Consider the following 26915-nt stretch of genomic DNA (forward strand, 5'->3'; position numbering starts at 1 on the left):
CCTCTCCCCGGCGGCGGCAAAACCCTCGCCATCCCCAGAAACGAGCCTAAGGTGAAATCCGGGGGGTGGAGCCCGTGACTGACTTTACTACAACATGGAACAGGTGACACTGAGAAAAGAAGAAACAAACCATGTTTCCAAGTAGAAAAACAATAGTGTGAAGATGCTACTTTGTTTCAAGGTGCCTGGGTTTCCTGGAGCTGCTGGAAGGAACCCCCACCCAGCTGGTGGCGTAAAGAGGCGAATGGCTCTCACAGGGTGGAGGCCAGAGGCTGCCGGGTATCTGTTCCCTGGCTCCCCATCCCGCCCCCGCCCCCGCCAGCGAGGGAGGCTGAGGCTGACCCTTTGCAGTGTGACCGGGGTGGCCCTTCACGGAGAGGGGGACGGGTTCTGCACATAAAAGGCACCGAGACATTCGGGAACACTAAGTGTTTACCTCACACCATCATCCTAAAAGTAACTCAACAACTTGAAGAGCCAGACGAGAAGAAACGACTGTAAAAAAACATTCAATTAAAACACGGGACACTTTCCTAACACCAGGTCGGGAACGCCAAGCCCCAACCCCGCACCCGCCGCGGGAGGAGGACCGGGCGGGCCGGAGGAGGGCGGCGGACGGCCGTGCAGCCTGAGCGGGCGCCCCCCACCCTGAGGAGTCAGAGAAAGGCGAACGTTAACCGGCGGGCTGTTCCGTGCCCATCAGATTGGCCGGCCTTTTAGACGACGATAACATCGGGCTCGGGGACGACGCGTCAGCAAACTTCAGAGCGGGTGGCGAGCATGTCCACCAGCGATGCGTTTTTAGAAGGCCATTAGGCAATGCCATCGAAATGGGGATGGTCCACGTCTGCGGACGCATCAGATCCACTCCGCGTACCTAGTTCCAAGAAGCCCTGAGACACACGCCCACCGTGTCCCTGGGAGAGTCACTGCTTTGTTGTGACGGCGCAAACGGGCGCGCCCAGACCTCCCTCAACACCCTAGGCGGGGTGCTCTGCAGGAGCTTTAAAAGCGGAATCGAGTCTGTGTTCCCTGGCGCCCCTAACGCACCCACCCTTCCCCACCACCTCCCAGCATCCTCTGCGCTGGCCTCTCAGCGCCGCAAGCAGCAGCCTCGGCCCCCGCCCGCCCTGCGTCCCCTCCAGAACTTGCCAGGCCCCGGGAGTGCCCGCCCCCCCTGGGGACCCGCCCCGCTGTGCTGTGACCCCTCCCGGCCCCTTGCCCACAGCCAGCTCTGCTCCAACTTGAGAGCTGGGCTCACGGCCCCGAGGGACACAGGGACACAAGGCGAGTTCCCCGGATGCCTGGTGCTGGGTTTCACTTGCGGCTGGAGCCGCCTTTTATATAAAGCGCTGCAGCCCCTCCGCCAAGGCGCGGGGCCACATTTACTGCGCGGCGGTAACCACGGAAACGGGCAGCCCCATGCAGGCCAGCGGGCAGGCGGTTGATGAGTAACCTCGGGGACAATGACGGCGGGCGGCTCTGTGCTCTTTCAGGGGACGGGGCGGGCTGAAGGGGCACCCGGCACAAAGGCCACCGGCAAAGCGACGCGGGACCCGGATTCCAAAGGGGGCGTAAATGACACCCATAACTTGTCACAAAAGGACAGAGGTCGGCGGGCACACACCTGCGCTGTGCGACCCCTGGTTCACAGCAATGGCTCCGCGGCCCTTCGACGGCACGTGTCACTTTTCTTGAAGGGCACTTTACACCCACGTCTGATCTACGTTCTACGCGGCCCGTGGGCCTTCAAGTGCAGAATGAAACTCACCAGCGCCCCGATCCTGGCGTCAGACCACGACTGGGGACTGGCCCTGGGCGGCAGGGCCCCCGCGTGCCCTCGGGGACGCCGACGCCCCCCGCCCCCCACCGTGGGACGTGCTCACAGTTAATCACAGGCCGCAGACGCCCCCGCAAGGGCAGAACTGAACCGTTGTTTTAAAATCGAACCGCGCCCCTTGACCCTGGGACGTGCCCGGTAAAGGCCAACGAACGCCCCCTCCCCTCCGCCAGGACGGCCGCGCCCCCGGAAGGGTTTTGGAGTGTTGCCTAAGGCTTCTCTGGCAGAGAGCTCGGGCGGGCGCATCCCTGACTTGAAGAGAAAATAAAGACCCATCCCACCCTCTCGGTGGTCGCGGGAAGGGCGCGGGCAGCATGCAGGTCCCGGGGGGCGGCCGGGGGGCGGGGGGGGCGGCTCGTCACATGTTTTTAAGCAGCTGCTCAGACCACGCTATACAAAACACAAGGTATTTTATTGGGAAATTACCACTGGAAGCACAGGTGACAAGGGCGGCTCTCCTGGAGCCCTGACGACCTGGCCAGCACTTTGTGGGCGCTTCACCAACACCTGTGACATGGGGACCGCAACCCCATTTTCACATGAAGAAGAAATCGAAGTTCTGGGACATCAGGTGACAAACCCAGGCCACCAGGTCAGTGGCGCCAGAACCCCGGGCTCACGGCCCCACGTTCTCCTGCCTTCCTCTGCCCGCCCCCCAACACAGAGTCCTGAACGACCGGGCCAAAATCAGGGACCGGAGGCGCTTGAGAGCCTGCGCACTCTGTGACGGGGGGGTCCGTACAGGGACGGGGACGGGTCACCCCCGACGGAGTGAGGGGCACCGGGGGTGGCCCTGTGACCGGTCTGGGGCCACCCCCGCGTCCCAGGGCTCTTGGTCAGCACCTGAAGGACTTCAGCCGGACACGCCCGCTCCAAGGGCATCTCCAGGACCGTCCCCATCCCTGTCCCCACCCACTCCGGAGGCTGTTACGGGCGCGGCTCTGGCTGCCCCCCGGGCTTCTGGCCCTCCAGGGCCAGGGCCTGAGCACCTAGCGGGCTCCCAGCCTGTGCCCCCGGGAGCGGCATCCTTTGCCCAGGCTCCAGCCCGCTGGCGGGGTCGGGGGGCAATCAGCAGGGGCTCTCTGCGTCCGACTGCAGCCAGAAAGACTCCGCATCGGCCTCCGGGGACCCCATCGCACCAGGCGCTCCAGGGGCAGCCGAGAGGACGCCCAGCCCGCAGGACAGGAGCTCCCGTGGCGCGGTCCCCCTCCCCAGTGACTGCCGCCCGGCCCGGCGCCCGCGGAGGCCCCCGTTCCCTCGTCGCCCGTCCAGGGCGGCCTGCAGCCCGCCCAGCACGGGGCCCAGCACCAGGCGGCGGCTCTGGGCGGCCTTGCCCACCGGCCCCTGGGCCTCCTCTGCCCCCGGCCCTACCCAAGTCCCTGCAAGTCCACAGAGGAGTCTCACCTCCTGGAATGCTCCCCCTTTTCCAAGACCAGTGCTTCCGGGGGAAGCTTTTAGAACACCCACCATGTAAGTTCTGCAACACTCGTCGGGCACAGAGCCCCCCCGGGAAGCGAAAGGCCAGGGCGCGCCGACAGGGTGCAGGGGGCCCCGAGTTGGGAGCGGGGTTCTGACTCGCAGACCCCTGGGCCACCGTCAGCGCGTGGCCGGCCAGGGGGTCTCTCTCGATGGAAAGGCGCCCCGTATCGGGGAGCAGGGGCCGGGGGGCCCTGTCTGGCTGCAGGCCCTCTGCACCCTGCGCACAGTAGGCACTTTTTTCCAAACATGTGAAAACCGGCGCCTGTGGAGTTGGTCAGGGCGCAGCAGGGCACCTGGGTTGGGAAGGGCGTCTCTGTCTGGGCGGGCCCCCCCCACAGGCACCTGTGTGGGTGACACCCCAACCCCGGAGGCCTTCTCCGCCCCGACGGGACCCCTCACGCCTCGCTCTCGCCCCCAGGCGCCTCCGCAGCCGAGGCCGCAGAGGGGGGCTGACCTCGGGGACTTCCCTGGACGGAAGCTTCCGGGGGGGGGGCAGCTGTGCTTCAGGGACTCCTGCGTCTCCACTGCGCACTGGGCAGGCCCTGCTCTCGAGCGTCCGTCGGTGCCCCGGCAGCCGGAGGGGTGGCGGGGCGGGGATGCGAGGGGGAGGAGCCTGTCGGAAATGCGGGGCTCAGAACAGCAGGCAGCTCTGCCTTCTCTCTTGTCATCTGCTCGGTCACCCGATCACCCGCCCTGGCCCTGCGGCCCCTCCACGGCCTCTCGGAAGAGCCTTTGTTGTGTGGCATTTGTCACGCCGGTGCGCAGCCCTCCCCTCCCTAAAGGACCTCGTTTACTTGCCAAATTCCAAGTGTCCCTGACGCCCTGACGCCCTGACAGGGGCCTCCTTCCTCCCCCCACTTGCTTGGGACCGCGACGCTCTGACCGCACGGCAGAAGCTTGCTCGCCGTCCGCCTGCTGCCCGGGGCCCTGTGCTGTCTCCCCGCAGCGAGCGCCTGCCCGCCTGCCCGTGGGAGCCTGGCCTGGCTGGAGCTGAGAAATGCCAGATTCCGAGGCGCGAACGTGTTAAGCGGCCTATAAATAGCACGTTCCCACGGGGAGAGCCGAGAGAACAGCCGCCGCGTGAGAATGTGCCGGGAAGCGCTGCGCCAGCCCTGCCTCTGGGAACGGGGGACACGGAGGTGATCACAGGGCGGGCAGGCCGCGCAGCTCCAAGGCCGGGACCGCACCCTCCGCGTCACGGGAAGGTTCTAGGACACAGCGGGCCTTCTGATTTCGTTTCCCGTCCCAGGCAGAACACAGGACCCAGTGTCTTCCCTTCTCTGTTTGAAAGGAGTCATCATAATGCCCGACAGCTCCTGGGTGTCCCGTCCCTGTGCCTGCCACCCACCCCCCACCCTGGTCAGGCAGCAGCGCCCCCAGGGCCTGCTCTGGGGACAGCAGGCGGCAGGTGGCCCCTGGGCCGGGTCCTGGGGGCCCAAGCACAGCCAGGCTCTCAGGTGCCACGGGGCAGGACACGCGGGTGCAGCACGGTGGGGCCTGCCGCGGGGGCGCCCGGGACCCACCTTCCCGTGACACGTGCACCGTGATGCTCGTCACCCCTTCACCGTTGGCCTCAGGGGGCCGCCTCAGGGAGAGGCCTCAGAGGGAGGGACACCTTTCTGCAGGGAAGGGGGCCTGACAGGGCCCAGCAAGGCACCCCCAGTGGCTCCCAGGGGGCAGGGGCCGCCGAGGGCCGGCGTTCGGCGCGTTCGGCGCGGCAGGAAGGACTCAGAGTGCCCGCCCGCCTCCTCTCGGCCCCGATGCCCCACTCCTGGGGCGCAGGGGCCACAGCCGTGCCTCCTCCGGCAAGGCCGCTGCTCGCCGCGGGCTCTGGGCCCACTGCGTCCAGCGGAGGGGGCGGCCCGCGGGCGGGGGGCACGCCGCGCAGTCTATTTCGGGCCCGTGAAGCTGAAGCCATAAAAGCGACAGTCTTCTGCTGGGAAACACGGGGCTTTAAAAGCAAGGAATCCAAGCGCCCGCGTTCTGGGAAAGGAGGCTCCTTCCACAGAGACGGCAGCTCCCCCTTCCCGGGGGCTCCCCCCTGAAGGTAATTAAAGTGAGCCCTGAGGACCCCATTGTCCCTGGACAAAGGGACGGCTCTTCAGGGCAAGTGGCCCCGAGCTGCCTCCTGAAAGCCGAGGGAGCGCCCATCGCCATGGCAACCCGCTGCCAGCCAGGAGGGAGGCGAGGAGCCGGGCAGGGCGGAGCCCCGGCCGCCCCCCAGGGAGCCAGGAGAGCCACCTTCTTCCCCTGCCACTCAGACCACAGGAGGGACAGGGGCTGTCTCTGGCCCTGGGGTTTGGGGTGACTGCCCTCTTGCCAGACGTTTCTAGTGTGAGCACGGCAAATGGGGCCTGGGGGGGGGGCGGGGAGAGCGGCGGGCGGGCGTGTGGGCGCCAGCGAGGGCGCCTCCCAGAGGCGGGGCAGCACCGGGCCCGGGGCCTGTCCTGCTGCCTGGGCCCCCTGAGCAGCTGCCCTGCAGCCCCCGGCCCCGCCGGCCCCCCAGAGTCTCCAGCTGATCAGACACAGTGCCCGCCTCCTCTCACCCCTCAGCCCGGGCGGATCCCCGAAGAGCGTCCCCGAGCCTGGGTCCGGGCCACAGACTGAGGAGGGACGGGCTCGCTCGTCTCCTTCCCTGCCCCAGCCCGTTCCGTTCGGCTCCCACACGCCCGGCGCCCTGCCCCCTCGGGGAGCTCGCGCCGTGTCCGCCCTGAGGTCCCTGAGCCGGGCCAGGCCTGGCCCCCAGCTGGGCCCGAGCCCGGCGGCCGTGAAGGTCACGCCAATAACAGCGGTGACAACAGCGGCCACGCGTGGCAGGCCCTCACGGGCTTCCGCCCAGCGACAGGTGCTCCGCACGTCCGGACGGGAGAGCGGGGCGCACCGGCTGGAGCCCCTGAAGGGAATGCCCGACCGGACGCGGCCACAAACAGCACACACCAGGGCCACCCACTTTCTTGTCGCCGCCAGGTCTGCCCCCCACCGGCCCTGGGTGACCACCGCGCTCCAGGGCGCGGCCCCGCGTCACCCAGCTCATCGACCTCCCCTGCCTGCTGGGCGGTGTCAGGCGTTCGGCCACCCTACAGCCCCGGGCGGGCCCCTCCCCGCCCCCGGGGGCAGAGGAACCCCTGCAACAGCGGGCGACCTGCCGGCCGGACTCACACCCGGGCCTCTCCGCCACCACAGCGGCCACACAGCGCCGCACGCTCAGGTCAGTGCCGCCGGGGACGGGGACGGGCCGCCGGGGACCCAGCGCTGCCACAGCGACCGGAAGGCAGGAGGCCCTCGGGGACATGTCCCACTGCTGACTTCCTCTCCACGTATGGGACACGGAAGCCGCGTCCATGGTCACTTTAGGCAAAACAGCCTGTGAATCCACAAGGAGGTAAAGTGGGTGTTCAGGAACCTCCCCCGCAGGCTCCTGAGAGAGGCCGTGTAAGGGCGCCAGGCTGACCCGCGTCCTCGTCCACACCTGGGTCTGGGGCAGTGACACAAAAGCCTCCACGTGGAAGCGCAGTGACCAGTGCGCTTGGGTCCCGGCCGAGGACACAGAGCCACGCCCTCTGCCTGCGACGCGGCGCAGAGAGCAGCTCCCCAAGGAGACGCCACCCGGGGCGCGCACCCTCCGTCCCGGCCCAGGTCCTCCACACAGGGCTCTCAGCGGGCGCTGGCTGCGCTGTGGCCCCAGGGGCAAAGGCCGCAGGGCAGCTCTGCGGCACTTCCTGAGGGTGACAAGGACTGGGCCCCGTCCTGCCTGCTGTCTTCCCAGCTCTGCACGTGTCACACCTACATCTCTCTCACCTCCGGCCCCAGCCAGAACGGGTCACCGAGGAGGACGGACTTGACCCTGCCCTTGACCGTGCTCTGGCCTTGACCGTGGTCCTGAGGCCCCAAGGGGATGGGGCCGAGGACCGAGGAATGAGGCTGCGGGGCGGTGGGCTCAAGGTCCCTGAGCTGCTGCGTGTACCGACGCCACGCCTGAGCGGCTCCCCTGGGACACAGAAGCCCCGACCTCAAAACAGGCCCCTCACGTCCCAGCGGGTGAAGCCAGAAGACCCAGCTTCACTCCACGTTCTGACCCGAGGCTCGAGGCCCGGCCTCCCTGGCTGCCAGGCCCTGGAACAAGGCCTGGGGGCACGGGGCCCGGGGACGCTACAGGACCCCTGGCATCAGCGCGTCCCCGCTGGAAGGCAGGAGCAGCCGTCACTCCCCCGGCCTCCCTCGCGTCCCCAGGCTATACCAGCCTCGATGGCGACCCCCCTCGCCCCAGCATCAGGAGCAGCAAAACGTCCAGGGAAGTCGCTCCAGCTTGAAGCCAGGGCACAGCAAGGAGCCCAGAGCTCACGGCTCGGCAGCGCGCCTCCACGACCCAGCAGCCCGGCGCCGCCTGAGCCCCCCCCACACACAGTGAGCGAATCGCTGCAGGAAAGGCCCGGGGCGCCCGCCCCGCCCGACGCCCACCTTTGCCCGCGGCCCTCCAGCCCGGCACCTGGCGGCCACTGAGAACACTATAACCCACGTCCGTGCCGTCTTTAGAAGTCAAGGAGGCGGTCACACACCCAGCCCCATGAGGGGGACGCCACCCGGGCACCCTCTACACTGTGGTCTCGGCTGCGCACCTCAAAGGCCACGGCCTTCCCAGGGTGCCCAGCAGGACACCTCCCTGCCCCCCACCCCCGACGCCTCATGGAACAGATCATCTGCAAACCCCAGATGGCCTGTGAGGAGAGCTCTGTGCTAGAGTGTCCTAGGCCACCGACTTGGTTTGACCCCTGGTGAAACAGCCGGCCCAGAGAAGGTGACGTCACCTGTCCCCACGGGGCAGAGACCGCAGCCCCGAGTGGAAGCAGACCGCCCGCTGCGCCTCCAGCCCCAGCCCCTGCATCCAGCCCTCGCTGCCAGCGCCCAGAGCGGCGTCCGTCTCCGGATGGATGGACCGGTCCATCTGGCGAGTGAAACTCGCTTTTTAAAAGCAGGGAGTGGAGAGGACTTCTCGGAGAATGAGGTTTTCCTGCGGGAAGCACCGAGCCCTCCCGTCCGGAAACGCCAGCCCGGGCGGGCCTCGCCCAGCCCCTCCCAGAGCACCGCAGGCCCGTGGGGTCCAGTGGCGGCCACACGCCAGGACTCGGAGGTGCCCGAGCTCACCGGGCAGGATGAGGCCTGACAGGAAGGAGGCGCCAGGGCAGCGGGAGGAGCGGGGCTGGCGAGGGCACAGTCAGGGGGGAGGGGACGCGATGTCCAGGGGCAGCATGGTGAGCTTCACCCTGCCCCCCCCGGCATTTACCCCAGGAGCAAGTCCCTGAGGTCCCAGGCGACAAAACAGCACAGCCGGGCCAGGCCCCCAGGCGCCGGTGCAGTCAGAGCCGTGGCAGAGGCTCCGGGCGGTGGGCACAGGCGTGAGCGTGGGGCGGGACTCAGCTCCAGCGCCTGCGCAGTCCGGCTGGCGCGGCAGGAGGGGTGGGGGGCAGAGCCAGCCGAGGGCAGGCCCTGGGTTACACGCAGCACCGCGTGGGGGAGGGGAGGGGTCGAGGCGAGCGCATCCGATGGTGGCAGCCGTAGCTGCAGTGGACCAGCACGGGACTCGAGACACGGCCGGTCAGCGCCTGCACCAGGCCTCCGGACCGCTGGCTGGAGTGGGAGTCGCGGGAAAGGGGGTGACTGGCAGCCAGGTGACCCGCCGGCCTCTGAGCCCAAGGCTGCCCCCATCTTGCCCCTGGAGTCCTGCGCCCTGGAACTCTCGGTCCCGGGCAAACCGGGCCAGGTGGTGACACCGGTGCCAGCAAAGGGTCAGGACCAAGACCCACGGGTTGCGCTTCCGGCTCTCGGCAGAAGTTTCAGGCTGGGTCCCCTGCAGACCGGCCGAGCTGCCTCAGCGGGGGCTGCGGCCCGTCCCCCGGGCTGCGCCCCGCCCCACGCCCCACGGCGACGGGCCGGGCGCCTGCCCCTGCCCCCGCCCCCGCACAGTCGGCTTGAACTCTGGTAACAGCGATCCGTCCCGGCCCATCGGCACAGGCAGATCTTGGTATATGGGTACCGTAAAGTATCAATAAACTAAACCAGAAATGGTCATGAATGTTCAGCTTGGAAAATACCGTCCGATTTTAAAATGTAAAAAAAAAAAAAAGTACACAATTTTGGAGCGACGACAGTGTTCCAAAACGTGACAGTTGCAGTGGCTGGCGTGGCGGCCCTGACGTCCCTCGAAGGCTGGCACCTACGCACGGTACACAGACGGCCCTCAGGGGTCAGAGGCCGGGCAGCCGACCTGGGTGGACCCAGCCCCTCGCTGGCGGCGCCAAAGCCTCCCTCCGAGACGGCACCAGGGAGGCGCCCCTCAGCGTCTGGGGGGCAGGGAAACGGCCGCCTCTGATGAGGGGCCCGCAGGATGCTCTCGGAAAACCAAACCGCGGGACAGCGCGTGCTTTAAAACGCTGGGCTTCCGGGAAAGGCGAATCGAGAGCGTCCTGGCCTCGCCCGATGGGTCACTGCACAGAGGGACAAAAACCCCGCCCCAGGCCCCCTGTCTCAGTTTCCCCGGCTGCAGAGAGAGAAGCCACCGGGTACAGGGTCGGGCCCTGAAGGAGCTCGCTCATCTTCCCATCATTCCGAATGTGCTGTGGGTTCAGAACAGGCCAGGCCGGGGCGAGACAGAGCAGGGGAGGGAAAACAGGGCTCCGGCTGCAAACGCGACGGGCTTCCCAGCGGCCGGGCGCTGGACGGCCGCCCCGCCCCGGCAGCCCGCGTCTTCCCCTCGCGTGGCCCGGCCGCCTCTCCCTGGAAACAGCCCCCGCCGGGGGTTGCCACTTTCTGTTCTGCTCCAAGAGGCGCTGTCCGGGCGGCAGAGCCGGGGTCCCTCCGGGCCCTGCCCGGCCCCCGGCCCCGCGTTGCAGGGCACCTCTGCCCCACAGCGAGACGCTCACAGAAACACGCCGTGGCTCACGGCACTGGGCTCCCTGCCCTGCCCTGCCCTGCCCGTGCGCACCCCTGACCTCTGGCAGCCACGTGCCGGATATGAGGGAATCTCCCAGAACAATAAACCTGAAAATTTTCCATCCTCTCTTCTTTGAAGATGGGGGAGGGGAGTGTTTTCAATGACACATTAGAGAATTTTCCAGGCTTACGAGAGGAGGCCGAGTTGGGGAGGTGACACCCAGAGCTGTGTCACTGGGCATCAAGGCACAAAGGCCCGGCGGGGGCGGGGAGGGGGCGTGTGTGTTCTGCTGACGCCGCGCACGCCTTGCGCCCTGCTGTCCTACGGGAGCTCAGGAGGCAGGGGCACGCCCGCCTCGACCTAACGCCACTGACATTTCCTACGTGGACCCCGGGGTGAGGAGCCTGTGTGGACACCAACAGGGGACCTTACCCTGGGCCACACGCAGCCTAATTCCAGGGGCTGAGGAGCACGCGGGGGCAGGATCCGATGGGTCCTGTGGCGTTCAAAGGGCGGCCGATGCGGAGTCGCGGGGGTGCAGGTGGGCGGCCAGGGGGGCCCTGGGAAAGCAGAGCCCGTTGTCCAAGGCGACACAAAGGTCACAGTCGCCCACGTGGGTGTCCCCGCCCGATGGGGTGGACGGAGCTGTGTCCCCCTCGGACACGCATGGAGTTCCAACCCCGGTACCTGGGGATGCGGCCTTATTTGGAAATAGGGTCCCCGCAGAGGTAGTGAGATAGAAATTAAGGGGGGGGCAAGAGAGGGGTGGGGCGGGCCCTGCGTTCCACAGGAATGGTCCTAATGGGAGAGGACAGGACACAGAGACACACCCAGGGAGGCGGCCGAGCGAAGATGAGGGCAGAGATGGGGGCGACGCAGCCACCAGCCCAGGACCCCCAGGGAACCCGGAGTGGGAGGAATGGGCTGCCAGCTGAAGCCTGCACTGCCCACAGCTCGGCAAGCACCTTGGGGGCAGATGTGAAGCTTCCAGGATGTGAAAGAGTAACTTCCTGCTGTTTCAAGCCCTGGGTTTGTTACTTTGTAACAGTGGCCCCAGGAAATTCACACAGCAGGTGTCTGGCCTTGAGGACCGGTTCAAAAAGAAACACTAGGCTCTCACTGCATCCAACCCCCAGCAGGCGATCGGGGGTCTCGCTGCTTCCTGAGAGGCTGGAGGGAAGCCAGGCTGCAGCCCAGAATCTGCAGGGCAGTGGAACCTTCCAGAGGGGCACAGACAGGAGCTTGTGCTAGGCTGGGCCGGGTAGGGAGCCGGCACCCCCAACCTCCTCTCACAGGCCCAAGCATAGCTCCCCGGGGACCCGCCAGGGCCACAGGCCACCCCAAGATGTCCCCGGGACCTCTGCCCCACTCAGGCCTCTGAGGACAGGGCTTCAGCTGACCCCTGACCTCAGACCCCGGACCGTGGCAAACCCCAGCATCAGACAGGAGCCCCGGGGACAGCTGCTCAGCCCACTCTGAGAGGCCTCCCCCAGACATGATGCAGTGGCTTCGGGCCCCTAAAGGGGGCCGCTCTTCGTCGCTCAGCCCCTTCCCCCCCCCCCCCCGCCCTCCAGTCGGACCCGCCCCCGCCCCCGCCCGCTCACTCCCCCCCTCCCCACCTGCACAGCCCCGAGACCCACAGCGTCCCCGCTGCGCCATGAAAGCCCCGCCCCTGGGGACCGGGCTCCTGTTTGTCCAGGTGCCTTCCCAGCTGACTCCACGCCCCGCGCCCTTTCTCGGGGATGCAGCCCCCGCGCCTCCTGAACACAGCGCAGGCCACAGAGGAGCCCTGAACCTCTGGCTCAGGCCACCGCCCCTCCCCGGGGACGTGACGTTACGGGGCAGACGGTGCTGTGCGGGTTGATGGCTCTTCTCAGTGTTCCTTGTCACCGATTCTGGAGGCTCAGCCATTGTCCTCTGAGCCAGTCGCCGAACAGGAGCAGCTCCCGTGTCCCCGGCCACTGCCCTTCCCCCAGCACCTCCCGACTGCCCGCGCAGTGTCCTGGTTTCCCGAGGTTGCTCTTGTGCCCCTGAGAAGCCCAGGACAGAGGCCACCTGGCCGTCCTGGTGGCCATGGCGGGGTCTGAGGAGGCGTCCAGGCAGCCAGCTCGAAAAGGGACGAAGCGCTGGCACCCGCTGCGACGCGATCGAGGGCACTGCCAAGGGGCAGAAGCAAGACACAAAGGCCACAGCGTGCGGGACTCCTGTGAGGGGGAATGTCCACAACAGGCAAATGCAGAGACAGAAGCAGAGCGGTGTTTGTCGGGGCTGGGGGTGGGGACTGGGCAGCGACAGCAGTGGGTATGGGGTTTCCTCTGGGGGTGACAAGAACACTTTAGAACGAGACAGAGGCGGTGGCCACACAACGCTGCGAATGCACCAAATGCCACTGAATTATTCACTTTAAAATGGTTAGTTTTATGTGGTTTTCACCGTAACAAAAATTAAAAAAGGCTCCGTCTGGTGCGGCTCAGGGGACGGAGCGCCGGCCTGAGAAGGGAAAGGCCGCCGGTTCCACTCCCGGCCAGGGCACAGGCCCGGGTCGCGGGCCAGGTCCCCAGGGGGGGCGTGCGAGAGGCAACCGGCTGGCTTTCTCTCCCTGTCTTTCTCCCTCCCTACCCCTCTTTCTGAAAATAAATAAATAAATCTTTTAAAAAAGGAGAAAGGAAGGAGATCATGGCTAATGGCTTAAATGTGTTAAAATGCCAATAAAAGTGCAGCACGGGCACCCGTGGCAGGGAACCCAAGGCCGGGTCATGAGGGTGGGGCCGTGCGGCAGGGGCAGCGGGGGACACGGCGCCCGTGGGCAGCGCCGACGGGCAGCGGCCGCCCCGCGCCCACCGCCGAGGCCCCGGCATCGGGCCTGAGGCCCCGGCCGTGAGCCGATCTCCTGGCCGGGCTGCAAGGCGCCGGAGCCGCCTTCCCTTTGAAGGCTGAGAAACACGTACCCGTATTTTGCTGTGTATAATGCACATCCACGTTTCCAGCACAAACATTCACGAAAAAAAATCGTTTTAATTTTTTAGTTCTATTTTTTATTTATTTATATTTAGAAACAGAACTGATTATCGTATTCCAGGGCATTATTTTGCACACGGACATCGTTACTGCTCTCTAGAGTTATACTTCTAACACATGAGCATCAACAAAAGAATTAAAAACGTTTACATAGACACAGAATGCATACTACCCGTGTATATAATGCACACATCCTTATTTTTCCCTCAAAAATTTGGGTAAAAAGCGAGCATGACACACAACAAAATACGACACGTGCTTCTCCGGTTGGCCCCCGACAGGCGCGGGGCGGCTCCCACTCTTGCCGGTTGCGAATCGCGCTGCGCGGACAGGGGCGTGCAGACGTGCGTGGGACCCCGCTGTCAGCCCGTTCAGGCGCGTGCAACCCAGAGTGGAGTTTCTGGATCCGATGCCACTTCCATGCTTGGTTTTTTGAGGAAGTGCCACGCTGCGTGCCCCAGCGGCCGCACCGCCTCACGTTCCCGCCAGCGCGGCGGTCCCGGGTCCCCACCTGGTCCGCACTGGCTGCCCCTGCTTTGTCTGGATGGCAGATGCCCCAGAGCGGGAGGCGCTATTGCTCGGGGGCTCGGACTCGTGTTCCCCGTCGATCAGGGAGGTCCAGCATCTTTTCATGGGCCTGCGGGCCACCTGCGCTGTCTTCTTCGGAGAAGCGTCTGTTCAAGTCCTTTCCCCACTTTTAAGTTGGGTGGTTTGTTTTCCTGTCGTTGAGTTGTAGGCAGTCTTTATATATTCTAAATATTACCACATTCTGCTGTGTATAATGTGCACATTTATGCCCCAAACTTTTGAGGGAAAAACAACGTGTACATTATACATGGGTAGTACTAATTTTGTATCTATGTAAATGTTTTACATTCTTTTATTTACGCTTATGCATTAAAAGTGTAACTCTAGAAAGCAGTAACGATACCCACATGCAAAACAATACCCAGGAATACGATAATTGGTTTTGTTTCTAAATATAAACAATTGAATTAAAAAATTAAAACTAAAGATTTTTTTCTTCAACGTGTGGGCCAAAAATGTGGGTGCACATTATACACGAGAGTTTATTTATTATACACGGCAAAATACAGTAATCCCTTATCAGACATATGACTTGCAAATATTTTGCAGCAGCTTTTAAATGAGATAATTTCTCAGCACTTGCAATAGATACGGCAAGAAAAAGGCGTCCCAGGTTACAGCCAGGCTCCCAGGCTAGTTTTCTGCTTTTCTGATCCTTAACCAACAGAACGTAGAGCGGAGGACAGCAGAGGGGTCCTAGGCCCCGACCACCCCGCCCCCTTATTTGAATGGGGAAACTGAGGCCCCGAGGGGCGGCCGGGACCGGCTGCCGTCGGCAGGAGGGGTGAGAGGAGGCTTCGCGGCCACTGCACGCTCGCGCTCTCTGCAACACCAGAGGCGCCCCGCGGCGCAGCGAGGGGCAGCGGCTGGGACCCGGGCCGTGTGTGGCCGCCTCCAAGGGTGGTAACACTGCGTCGCTCTGCGAGGATGGTCCTTCAACAATCAGCTCACTGATAAATGCCCTGTGAGAGCGTTCTTATCGCCAAACACTAACACAGCATGTGCTTTTATTTGAATTAGTTGGTTACTTTACCTTAACCAAGTATCACTTATTTCCTTTTTTAAGATTTTATTTATTTATTTGCAGAGAGGGGAAGGGAGGGAGAGAGGGAGAAAAACATCCATGTGTGGTTACCTCTCGTGCGCACCCCTACTGGGGACGTGGCCTGTAACCCAGGCCTGTGCCCTGACTGGGGATCGAACCAGTGGCCCTTTAGTTCACAGGCCAGCGATCAATCCACTGAGTCACACCAGCCAGGACCCAAGTGTCATTTAGATTAGACATTTAAAAACTCCTAGGAAGAGCCCTCGCTGGTGTGGCTGAGTGGACTGAGTGCTGGTCTGCAAACTGAATGGTCAGCAGTTCGATTCCCAGGTCCCCTGTTGGGGGTGTGTGAGAGGCAATCAACTGATGTTTCCCTATCTTTCTCCCTCCCTTCCTCTCCCTCTAAAAATAAAAATAAAATCCTAAAAAGATTTTTTTAAACTGGCAACTAAAACAGGCTAGTAGGAAAAAAAAGAAACAATTTGATTGGTGGATTGACGGGTTGATGGAGGGCGGGCGGGCGGGTGGGCGGGCAGGTGGCTCCCAGCCAAGCAAAACTGCCCGGGAGCCGGACGCCCCTCAAGGGCCCATCCGCCGCCTGCTCCGTGTGGGTTCCCCACCAACGCCCGTGGGCCCCACGCCGGGCCCCCCCGCACCTGGTGCACAGCGATCCTGCATTCCTCCGTTTCCTCTAGCTCCGCTCCACCCCGGGAGACCCTGCAGGAACTCAGGGACAGCTCCGCAGGGCCCCCGCCTCCCCGCTCCCGCAGGGTGGCCGCCCCCTGCTCACCGGGAGGGCACGGGGCGGGGGAGCAGCTGGGGCCTCTGCGGAGCCCGGCGCCCCCGCCGCGCACGGCCCCTCAGCGCTCCTGTTCCAGGCACCGCGGTCACCCCCACGGAGCTTCTGTCTCTGGAACCCGACCGTGTGCCTCGGGCGCTGCCGTGGCAGCCCAGCCCCCCCTCCACCCCGGCGCAGGGCTCAGCTGGCGCCGCGGTGGGGCTGGAGGGGCGTCGCGCCGTAGTCAGAGCACCCGCCCCAGGGGCTGAGCCTGGCCCTGTCCACGCCAGGAGCTCTCTCGTCTCAGTCTCTTTGCCGGTGACACGGGGGTCCTCTGAGATTTTGGTGAGCTGCGCAGGCAGACGCCGGGCACGAGCCGGGGAAGACACACAGACCAGGGCAGTGGGGTGACGGCGCTCTTTCGTGACCGCCCGGGGCGCCGTCCGGCTCGGAGGCCCGGCTCCTCCGCCGCGGCCTGGCCAGGTCTGCAGCGTCCAGCGGCTGCCCGCCTCGCCGCGAAGCCCCCGGGACACGAGGAGGGCAGAGCACACGGCCGGCATGGGGCAGGGACGGGCCCCGCCAGGGGGGGCCGTGGTTCGGGGGTGGCCTCAGAGCTGGCACTGGGCGTGGAGGGACCTGGGGTCCCCACACTCACGCAGAAACCCAGGCGGAGGACGGGGTGGGCGTGGGCCGGCCAGCGGTGTCGCCGGGTCACCCGGGCCCCATCCGAACCCGGAGAGCACAGCCTGAGGAGGTACGGCTCTGGAGCCCCGGCCCCAGGGCCAGGCCCAGCGCTGGCTGCCCTGGCTCGCGCCTCCGGGCGGACGCGGTGGCGGAAACTCCCCCCACGAGGCTGCTGCCAGAGAACACAGGCTCGGACCGGCAGCGCCCGGAGGAGCTCCCAGCACGCGGGGCAGCCGGAGGCCAACCCCGACATCACCTCCACAGCTGCCCATCTAGCCTCACGGCGCCCCTCCAACACCCACACTCCTCAGCGCCTGCGCTGGGCACCCTCCCCCAGGTCCCCTCCCCATGGCCCCGTGTCCCCGACGAGCTCCCCAACTGCAGCTGGAAAGGACGGTGGGGAGGGAAGGCCACACTGCACAGCGTGCCTTCAAAGTAGGCGCTTAAATCGTGTATGTCTGCATATGTGCGTGTGCATGTACATGGGTGTCTGTGCACACACGTGCATACGCATGTGTGTCTCTGTGTCTGTCTGTGTGTGACTATGTGTTTACGAAAGACCCCACGGCCTTCTCCGGGCCATTGGCAGAGCCAGTGCGGGGCCTCCCGGGCTGGGAATGTGTACACGGGACAGCGGGCTGACCCCCAGGCTCCCGCAAGTTCTAACCCGGAGCGAACACGTGCGAGTTCAGCCACTGGAGTTTTCCTGAAAAATATGTATTCCTTTCACCCAGGGCCAAGTCCCACCCCCGCCCCCAGCAACACACAGGGGAACTGGCGGGGTGGCCGGAGGCCACCTCTGGTCCCCAAGCGAGGACTGCGGAGCAGCCTGTGGCCTCTTCAGGTGGGCCCCGCCCAGTACCCTTTCAGCTCGTGGTTCCATGGATAATCCACAGGTACTGGCCGAGCACTGACCGAGAGCCAGGCCACAGGGAGGGCGGTGCGCCCCCATCGTCCCCCACAAACACAAGGGGGTGCCCCTGACCTCCACAGCCGAGACCCCGGCCCCACGGCATTTCCTCGGGTCCCCGGTCCCTGGTCCTGAACCAACGCGCAGGAAGTAAGGGGGCCGTGGACTCCCCACCCCGCCCCCACCCCCAGGAATTTAATTTTAGCGCTTTCATAGGACCCTACACGTTCAGGTTCCAAGACAAGAAGAAAAACCAGAAAACTATTTCCCCCAAGGCTGTGAGATGAAAGAAATCACGCCAAACTTAGGAACATTTTCCAAACGTTCCGCCCTGCACGATAAAATCTACTGTTTGCTCTGGGTGCCGGCAGGGTGGCGGCCGTGCCCCGCATGGCCCCGGGGCTGGGGCACCCGCGGTGCCGCCTGCCGGCTCCTTCGCAGGCGGGGGCGCGCGCAGCCCCGACAAAGTAGGCTTCCCGCCATGGCGCCGGGTCCCGCACGGAACTCCGGCGTCACCCACGACGTGTCACTTTCCCAGGCGTGACCTCAGCACCCACCCTCCTCTGCGGGGCTCGGATGCCTGCGCCTTTTCCTGGATTTTACAAAACAGCTGCCCCGGTTGGTAGGTGAGGCCAGACGGAGGCCTCAGGTCACCCGGCAGCCGGTGGCCTTGGCCGCTGCCCACGGGCCACTGGCCCTCCTACCCCTCCCTCGCAGGTCCCGTGACAACAGGAAGCCGTCCCGGCCTTCCCCGCGCCCATCCTGCAGCCCGGTCCGCACGCAGCCTGGCCGCGCAGGATGACGGCGGCTGCTGAGACCCGGCTCCCACACCGAGTGACCCCGAAAGGCGCCGGTGCCCACCAGGCGCACCCCCGCACAGGTAGGTAGAGTCGAAGACGGGCTGAGATGTCTGTGCACAGTGACGGGTCACGTCCTCTTCACCGTCCCCTCAGCCCGGGTCACTGCTGGCGCCCACATCTCCACAGCCATCCCGCCTCCCCTCTGAACCCCACTCACCCCAGCGACCCTCTCCCCTGCTCCTCCAGGGGGCTCCCAAGCCCCCCATCACTCCAGCTCCAAGAAGGCCACCAAGAGCCACCCCTTGGCTAACCCAAGTCACCTCTCCGTCCTCGGGCTCCCCGCCTGCCACGGGGGACCCCCTCAGGACCCTCGCTCTTCCAGGCCCCAAGACCCTAGGCCCGCGGGGTCGCTCCAGCCCCAGCCCTCGCTGGTCCTCACCCACCAGGCCACTCGGCGCGCAGCTCCCAGAGGCTGCGCCCTGAGCCCCGCCTTCGTCCCTGTCATACGCATCCTCGGCCCCGCTGCCCTCGCACGTCTGCAGAGAGGTCGCGACCGGCCCCGGCCCCGCAGCCGTGCTGACCGCCTCTGGCCATGACCCCGGCTGGTGTCTCCGGCCCTGACCTGCACATCTGACCGTCTTTATGACAAAGGTGCCTCAGCTGCCCAGGGTTCAAAGTCAACGCCCTACGAGGCCCCTGGGTCAGGGATGCACCTCCCTCACCTGCGTTCCCACTCCCAGAGTCCTCTGCCCTGGAAAGCATGCCCTGTCCCCGGTTCCAGCCCCAGCGCTGGGGTGCCCTGGCTCGCTCCTCGACGAGGCGGCCGCGGGGATGGAGACCTGCCCCCCCACCCCCGCTGTAGGAGAATGCACGGGCTCTGGATGCACACGGAGCTGTCAGAGATCAACGTCACCTCCACATCTGACGGTCTAACCTTACACCCCCCCGCCGCCGCCCATGCACCTCAGCACCGGAGCCCAGCCAGCCCCCCTCCCCTGCCCCTGCCGCCTGCTCACCGCCGGCAGTGCCCTTCTCGTCGGCGGCTCAGACCTCCCGCTTCTCCAGCCCCTACCCCAGGCCCTCCCGCCAGCCTCCCAGGCTGCCCCTGCCAGGGACGCATTTATCCATTTTCAGTCTCCACCCGGCCTCCACAGGGCTCCACAGGGCTCCCCAGGGGCTCACGCAGGAGGCCTGGCACACAGTAGGTGCTCAGCAAATGAACAAACACTCCTTCTTTTCTAAAGTATGTTAGCAAGCGACTCTCCCAGAGGTATCGAAGCCTCCGGAGTTATAGCAGGTGGTGAGCTAGCTGCCCAAAGGACCTCGCTGTGTCATGGGAGAGCCCAGCTCAGCCGCCACAGGGGTTCAAGCCGCCGTGAGGTTCAGAAACAAACAAAACGTGCAGGCGCGCCCGGTCACTGCCTGGCACAATGGCCCTCTCCTATTTCCTCGTGTGCAGCCATCTACTTAAAAGTATCCACGGTATCCTGTATTTAACTAGGCAAATCCTTTCTAAAACTTTATCAAGCCTGGGAGACATTACACTCCGTTCTCTCCACCAAAGTAAACGGCAAAAAAGGCAAGTCCAACCTACTTCAGCGTCTCAGTATTTTCTGACATGTCTGAACGACTCACCCACCAACACTATGTTCCCCGCGTCCATAGGTCCACCACACCCAAACGCAGGGCCGTTTTCTACCAAACGTCACGTTCGGCAACGCGCGACTCACCGCTGCAGACCCACAGGCACACACACGCTCCGGCTGGATTACAGATGTCAATGTTACCAAGACACCAACATCTAGAAGCGCTGCAGGAAGCCCTCTATGCTCGGCTGTCCCGGGGGTAACCAGCCATGTGCCTCGACAAACTCAGACACAGCTTTCCTATAAACGTATAATAAAAGGTCCCTACCGCAAAGTTGTAAATGCCATTCAGAAACCATCATGTGGAAGAGAAACATCTCGGGGGGCTCGATGCCACCCCAAAATGGCAGCTATTTGAATGCAACTGTATTCAGAATTCAAACAGGGTCCAGTGTTTTGTCTTGGTACAGTAAGTAAAGCCAGCAGTGCTACCTACTCGCAGTGGGGATCGCTGCTCAAGCCCCCCAGGGGGAAAGGAATAGACCTCCACCCCAGGCCCTGCCCTCCTGGGAGGTGCCCCCTGAGGCTCCGCCCCCACGGGCACCGCCCTGCCCCCCCGCACCCCCAGCTTCCCAGCAGGCGCCTGGCTGGAGGCTAGCAGCCCTTCCCGACAGAGAGCCCGCCACACCTAGCCCCAGGCCGCTGGGGCGGCACCTCCAGGGCGGCAATACTGCATCAGAGGCTTTAGGGCCTGGCTGTAAACCGCGAAGCCATGACACTCCACTGAAACCAGAGCGTGTGAGTTTGCAACACCGGTCCCCAATAAAACCTAAGCGTCGGCTCTGGTTGTGCCAGGAATGATCCCTTCCTTTGTTTCCTTCCTACACAATGCTTTACTGTCAGAATTACAAGAGTTTATAGCACACAGTGACTCGCCTCCTCGGAGCATGAAATCCGAGTCAAATGCTCTGCCGGTCACACACAGCACCCACAGGAGCCCACTTTAAACCGCAGGGAGGGTTCGCCATGGACACAGCTCAGCTCAGCAACTGATTTCTCAAAAACCCTGTCCTTGGGGTCAGCGCGGGGAGTTAGGCGGGGCTTGCTCGGCCTGGACCACGGTCAACCCCTGGCCCCCCGGCTCCCTGGCTGTGAGGCCCTGCAAAGGCTTCTAGCAGCCGTGGGCCTCCGCTGCTTCATCTGCACAACAGGCCACAGCCAAGCACGCCCCAGTAACCAGGATGTTAGGAGACAGTGTAAATACAGACGAAGAGAAACTGCGTGCTGCCCAGTTAAATGGCATCGTTACTACCGGGGGTGTCGACCCATGAGCCCCCAGTGCCTGCTGGAACGAGGGTGTGTCCCATAGGATTCCGGGCCCGGAACTGGATCACCGGGACAATTACCACAAAGCACAAGGATTCCCCAGCCCAATCCTTGCCCGTAGCCCAGATGGCGGACCCACCCGGTAGGCGAGGCGGCCCTCGGCGACTAACCTCTTTTGAATGAAATCCATCCTGAACCCTGGTATCCGGCCGACACAGGGGGCCCGCATTCCTGACGCTGCAGACCCAAAACATCCCTGAGCCCAGCGCACACCCGTTCCCACCAAAGCGCCGCGCCCCCTGCGAAACCAGCGCCCTGAGCTTGTGCCAAGCCGCCCCGCTGCAGGCTGAAGGTCCCGCTCCGCTTTTATCTAGCGGATAAAACAGTGAGCAAATGCAAGTGGAATTTAGGAAAGAGACATTTTAAAAACAAAACTAGGGCCCTACTCAGAACAGCCACCACCCTGGTTAACAGTTCTCTCTGAGGAGCTATTCCGTATTCTCTACGCACAGTCGCAACCTTACAAAACCTGAAACGGTCACCCGCAGATCAACCGAACTGCCCAAATCTGCGTGGGGGTGTTGCATTGCTTCAAAAAGGGCCCGTAAGTTCCAGATCTAAAAGCAAACAACCAGAACCTGTTTGCTAACCACCCCTCGTATATAAAGAATTACAGCCAACTGTGGAAACAAAGTAAGTCAGAAAACAAACGTTTTAATTTCTCCAGGGCTCCCACGGTGATAGCATATCCTAATAATCTATTGTTTAAACAATTAACCTGACACCTTGACTCAGCCCACAGATCCGAGCCTCTCTCGGTGGCGACTGAGGTCCCCTGTCCACCCAGCCGATGACGCCCTCCGACGGGCCCCGGGAGGAGCCGCGTGGGGTCCCTGCACTGTGCCCCGCCCCCCGCCCGCCCAGTCCTTCCTCCTCCGAATCCGCCCAATCCCAAATCCACTCTCTGTCTCTCTCCCCCAAGCCCCACAGGCCCCGCCTGGCGCACGGGGCCCAGCCGAGCACTCAGCGGGCTGAGTGAGGCGAGACCTCCGTCTCCTGCTTGCCCCAGCGTGCGGGGCTCCCACGCTGGCTCCACCAGCGACCCGGGCCGGCCTCTCCTCAACGCCCAGATGAGGAGCCCGCGCCTGGCGCGGAAACCGAGATCAAACGTGGCTCTGCTTTTCAAAGCGCTCCCACACAGGGCTCCCACACCCGGCTGCTATTATCGGGGGAGACAGAAAAGAGGCACCGAGGGAATGACTCCAGTGTATTACAGGGTGACTCAGGGACCCAGCCAGCAATTTCCCGCGGTCCCGCCCGTGGACTAATTGGCACATGAGACGGGCAGTGACCTTTGATCTTTCCAGACAGGTGTGTGGCTGACTGCACAGCATCACCGAGCAAACCAGATGACTCAGAAAACCCCAGAGACCGGGTTTTAACAGCGCAGCACAGCAGCCCCGGCCAGGGAGAGAAAGCGCCACGAAGCCCTGGTCATGAACTTGAGGGCGCCCGGGCCTGCTCCCAGAAAAGTGCTGAGGGAGGCAGTGCCGCGTCCCTCCCACTCCCTCGGCGGGGCGGGGGATGGGGGGGGCCCTTCCTTCCCGCGGCCGGCGCCCAACCAGAGGCCCCGAATCCCCAAAGCGTCGCCCGGGCCCCGCCCGGCCGTGCCCCAGCGCGCCAGGCAGGCCTCCGGCAGGTCCCTGCAGCTCCCCAGGTGGCTCCGCAGGAGCCCCAAGGGCCACTCACCGGAAACAGACACCTCCATGCGCGCCTCCAGCGGCCGGCTGTTGTCCAGGTCCCGGCTGAGCTGCAGCTCGCCCGTGGCCGGGTCCAGCAGCAGCAGCCGCAGCTCGTTGCCCTGCAGGAAGGTGTAGTTGAGCCTGTCGGAGACGTCAGGGTCGTGGGCCGGGATGCGGCCAATCACGCCGGCAGGGAAGCTGTTGGACTTATTGGTGACATAGTTGTTGAAGAGGATCTGGAAGTCCGGCAGCACCGGCGGGTTGTCGTTCTGGTCCAGGAGGCGGACGTGCACCGTGGCCCGGCTCACCAGGGGCGCCGAGGTGGCCTGCACCACGAGCACATACTCCCGCTGGACCTCGAAGTCCAGCTCGACCAGGGCACGCAGGTCCCCGCTCAGCAGGTCCAGCTGGAAGACCTCGGGCACGTTGCCCTCCACGATCTGATACATGATCTGGGCGTTGGGGCCTTCATCGGGGTCGTTGGCACGAATCCTCGCCACCACGGACCCCACGGGGCTGTTCTCCTCTACAAACAGCTCCAGCTCGTCCTTCTCAAACACCGGGGGGTTGTCGTTGATGTCCAGGACGGTCACCTGGATTTCCACAGAGGCACTTAGGGGCGCTGGGCTCCCGCGGTCCACCGCCAGGACCCGCAGGCTGTACACAGCCACGTTCTCCCGGTCCAGCCGGCGCTGGGTGCGGACCACGCCGGACGTGGGCTCAATGTAGAAGTCCCCGTCGCCGTCATCCCCGCCCTGGAAGGTGTAGAGCAGGCGGCCGTTGGGGCCCGAGTCCCGATCGGTGGCAGAGACCTGGAGGACGCTGGTGGACGGCGGAGCGTCCTCGAAGACGGAGCCCTGGTAGAAGTCCCGCAGAAACCGGGGCGCGTTGTCGTTGGCATCGAGGATGAGGACCTCCAGGGAGGTGGTGTCGGACTTCTGAGGGATGCCGTTGTCTCGCGCCGTGAGAGCCAGCGTGTAGGCGGCCTGGTCCTCGTAGTCCAGCTCCGTCATGGTGTAGACCGTGCCGCTGTCGGGGTCGATGCGGAACTGCGGCACCGGGTCCTCCAGCACGTAGGTGATGCGTGCGTTCTCGCCCGTGTCCTCGTCGGTGGCGCTGATGGTGGCAATGGAGGTGCCCACGGGCCGGTCCTCGCTGACGCTCACGGTGTAGTGGGAGCTCTGGAAGACCGGCCGGTGGGTGTTGGCGTCAGTGACGTTGATGAAGACCTGGGCGGTGTGCGAGCGCGTGCCATCCGACGCGGTCACCGCCAGCACATACTGCCGCTCCTGCTTGTAGTCCAGCGGCAGCGCCAGTGTGATGAGCCCGCCGCCGCTCTGGCTGCTGAGTGCGAAGCGGTTCCGGGTGTTGCCGCCCGTGAGCTGGTAGGTGATCACGCTGTTGGCATCGCGATCGCGGGCCCGCAGCGTCAGCACGCTGCTCCCCACCGCGGCATCCTCGTTGAGGCGCAGCTCGTAGGTGGGCTGCGTGAACACGGGGTCATTGTCGTTCACGTCCAGCACCGTGATGGTCACGCTGGCCGAGGAGCTCATGGGCGGCGCGCCGTGGTCCACCGCCTCCACCCCGAAGCTGTAGTGCTCCACCTCCTCGCGGTCCAGCTCCGCGCACACGGTGATCCAGCCCGAGCTGTTGTGGATCTGGAAAGGAAAGTGGGCGGCCGAGGAGGCTGGGTCCTGGGCCCCCGCGCCCGCCAGGGAGGCCGGGGCCGTGTCCACCAGGCGGTAGCGGAGCCGCGCGTTCTCGCCCGCGTCCGCGTCTACCGCCTGGATGTGCAGCACCGAGTGGCCCAGGGGCACATTCTCCAGCACAGCCGCCTGGAAGGGGCTGCTCACAAAGATGGGGGCGTTGTCATTCACGTCCAGCACCTGCACCGAGACCAGCCCCGAGGCATTGATGAGCGGCGGGCGGCCGCCGTCCTGGGCCTTGATGCGCAGCGTGTATTCCCGGATGGCCTCGAAGTCCAGCGGGTTGATCACGTCCAGGCTCCCACTCAGCGAGTGCAGGTAGAACTGCCCCTTCAGGTTCCCGCTGACGATGCTGTAGTGCACGGCCGCGTTCTGGCCCTGGTCGCGGTCCGTGGCCTGCACGCGCAGCACGGGCGTGTTGACGGCCACGTCCTCGGGCACCTGGACCACGTAGCGCTTCTCGCTGAACTGCGGGTAGTTGTCGTTTTCATCCTCCACCAGGATGCGCACGGTGGCCGTGGCACTGAGCGGGCCGGGGTTCCGGCCCTGGTCGTTGGCCTCTACCAGCAGCTGGTACTCGGCCTCCTCCTCCCGGTCCACCGTGGCTCGGGTGCGCACCACGCCCGAGCGCGCATCGATCTCGAAGACGCCGCCCGCGCCCTCCAGCAGGCGGTAGCGCATGTTGGCGTTGGAGGGCGCGTCGCCGTCCGTGGCGCGGATGGTCAGCACCTCGTAGCCCACCTCGAGGTTCTCGCGCACGCGCTCCCGGTACTCAGACTGCTCGAACACCGGGCTGTGGTCGTTGGTGTCACTGACCGTGACAGTGAGGTAGGTGGCGGCCGAGCGCCGCGGCGAGCCGTGGTCCACGGCGCTCACCTTGAGCACGTGCGTGTCCTTGGTCTCGCGGTCCAGGGGGCGGGCCGTGCTCACGGCGCCCGTGTTGGCATCGATGAGGAAGAAGCCATTGGAGCGCTCGTCGAACAGCGCCTCCATCTGGTAGCTCAGACGCCCCGCCTCGCCCTCGTCGGGGTCGTGCGCGCGCAGCTCGATGACCGCGGTGCCCGCCTGCTCGTTCTCAGGCACCGACACCTGGTAGCTGGGCAGCGGGAACTGAGGGCTGGTGCTGCCCCCAGCGCCCCGCCGGGCCCGCCTCGCTGCCCGCGCCCTGGTCTCGGCCTGGGGCAAGCTCGGCGGCAACTGCCCCAGCGACAGCGGCGGGGAGGGCGTCTCCGCTGCCGTCTCTAACTGCAGCTCCACCCGGACGGCGCCGGCCGCGCGCCTCAGGGCACACTCCAGAAGCAGGCGGGCAGAGCCCCGGGGCGGTAGGCAGACGGGGCGGCGTGGGCAGCGGCGTCCGGGCTGCAGCGGGCAGCTGCAGTTCGGGAATGTGGTCAGGGCCGCCAGCGCCGAGTGCAGAACGGCCCCGCCGCCGCCGGGGGCCGGGAAGCAGAGCGCCGCGCCAGGCCCAGGCACCGTGAGCACAGTCCTGGAGCGCAGCTCCGCGCGGCTGGCCCGGCGCTGCCGCAGCCGGGCGCCGCACCCCGGACCGTGCGCGCGCGCCCGCAGACGGAGGCTCAGCGCCGTCGGGGCGCCGCGCGCTGCCAGGTGGACTTGCAGCGGCAGCGGGCGTCCCCCAAGGCGCGCGCAGCCCCGCGGCCCCGCACCCGTCCCGCGCCGACGCCCACCCAGCCGCCCGTCGCGGCTCACGTCTAGCAGCTCTCGTAGCACCCGGGGGGTGCGCGCGGCGTCCACCGTATAGGTCCAGCCGGGACCGAGGGCGAAGGCGCGGGCCCCGCCGGGCACGCGCAGCTCCCAGGCGGCCACTCGAAGCCCCAGCATCGGCAGGGCGGCGGCGGCAGCCAGGAGCAGCAGCGCGGGCAGCGCGGGCGGCGGCGGCGCCATGGCCCGGAGCCCGAGCCCGAGCCGGGCGCTGGAGCACAATCCATGCACCCGGCGCGGCTCCGCATCCACCCGGCGTGGCCGGGGGGCGGCTCCCGCGCGCCCGGCGCCCGACCCTCGGGGCGGCCCGCACCCCGCCTCCCCGGGGACCCCGGCGGGGACACCGGGGGCCGCGCTCCCGGTCTCTCCCGCAGCTTCCACTTCGAGAGCACTTTGCGAAAGTTTGATAAGTTGGTTTCAAGATGGCTCCTCCTCGCGTCCCGGGAGGGCGCCGCGCATCAACCTGCGGTGGCGGCGGCTCCAGGCGGCTCCAGGTGGCCCCTGCGCGGACTCGGCCGGGCGGCGTGGGAAGCGGGGCGGGTCCGGAGCGGGGCGGGGGCTGCGCTGCCGGAGCGGGCTGGGTCGCACCGCGCGCTCAGACCCCGGCGGCCGGCTGCTGCCTGGGCGGTGCGCTCTGCCCGCGCCCCCACTGCCCGCGCTCTCCCCGCCCCCGGCCCGGCCCCGCCCCTGGCCCAGCCGAGTATTGTTCGGCCCCGGGGGGAGCCGGCCCGGAGGTGCGCGCCGGGAAGATCGCTATGGAGACGCG

General features: G+C 65.4%; 1 protein-coding gene across 1 annotated transcript in view; it reads right to left on the bottom strand.

The window, feature by feature from the left end:
* Positions 1–26332, bottom strand: part of CELSR1 (cadherin EGF LAG seven-pass G-type receptor 1) — a 103749-nt gene extending 77417 nt beyond the window's left edge. Inside the window, exon 1 of the mRNA XM_054582596.1 lies at positions 22732–26332. Coding sequence (XP_054438571.1) covers positions 22732–26332 — 3601 coding nt within the window. The remainder of the gene's footprint in view (positions 1–22731) is intronic.
* Positions 26333–26915: the final 583 nt, after the last annotated feature.

The sequence above is a fragment of the Pteronotus mesoamericanus genome, unplaced genomic scaffold, assembly GCF_021234165.1.
Source record: "Pteronotus mesoamericanus isolate MK-2021 breed Mesoamerican mustached bat unplaced genomic scaffold, CSHL_Meso_final contig_702, whole genome shotgun sequence".
Classification (NCBI taxonomy): Eukaryota; Metazoa; Chordata; class Mammalia; order Chiroptera; family Mormoopidae; genus Pteronotus; species Pteronotus mesoamericanus.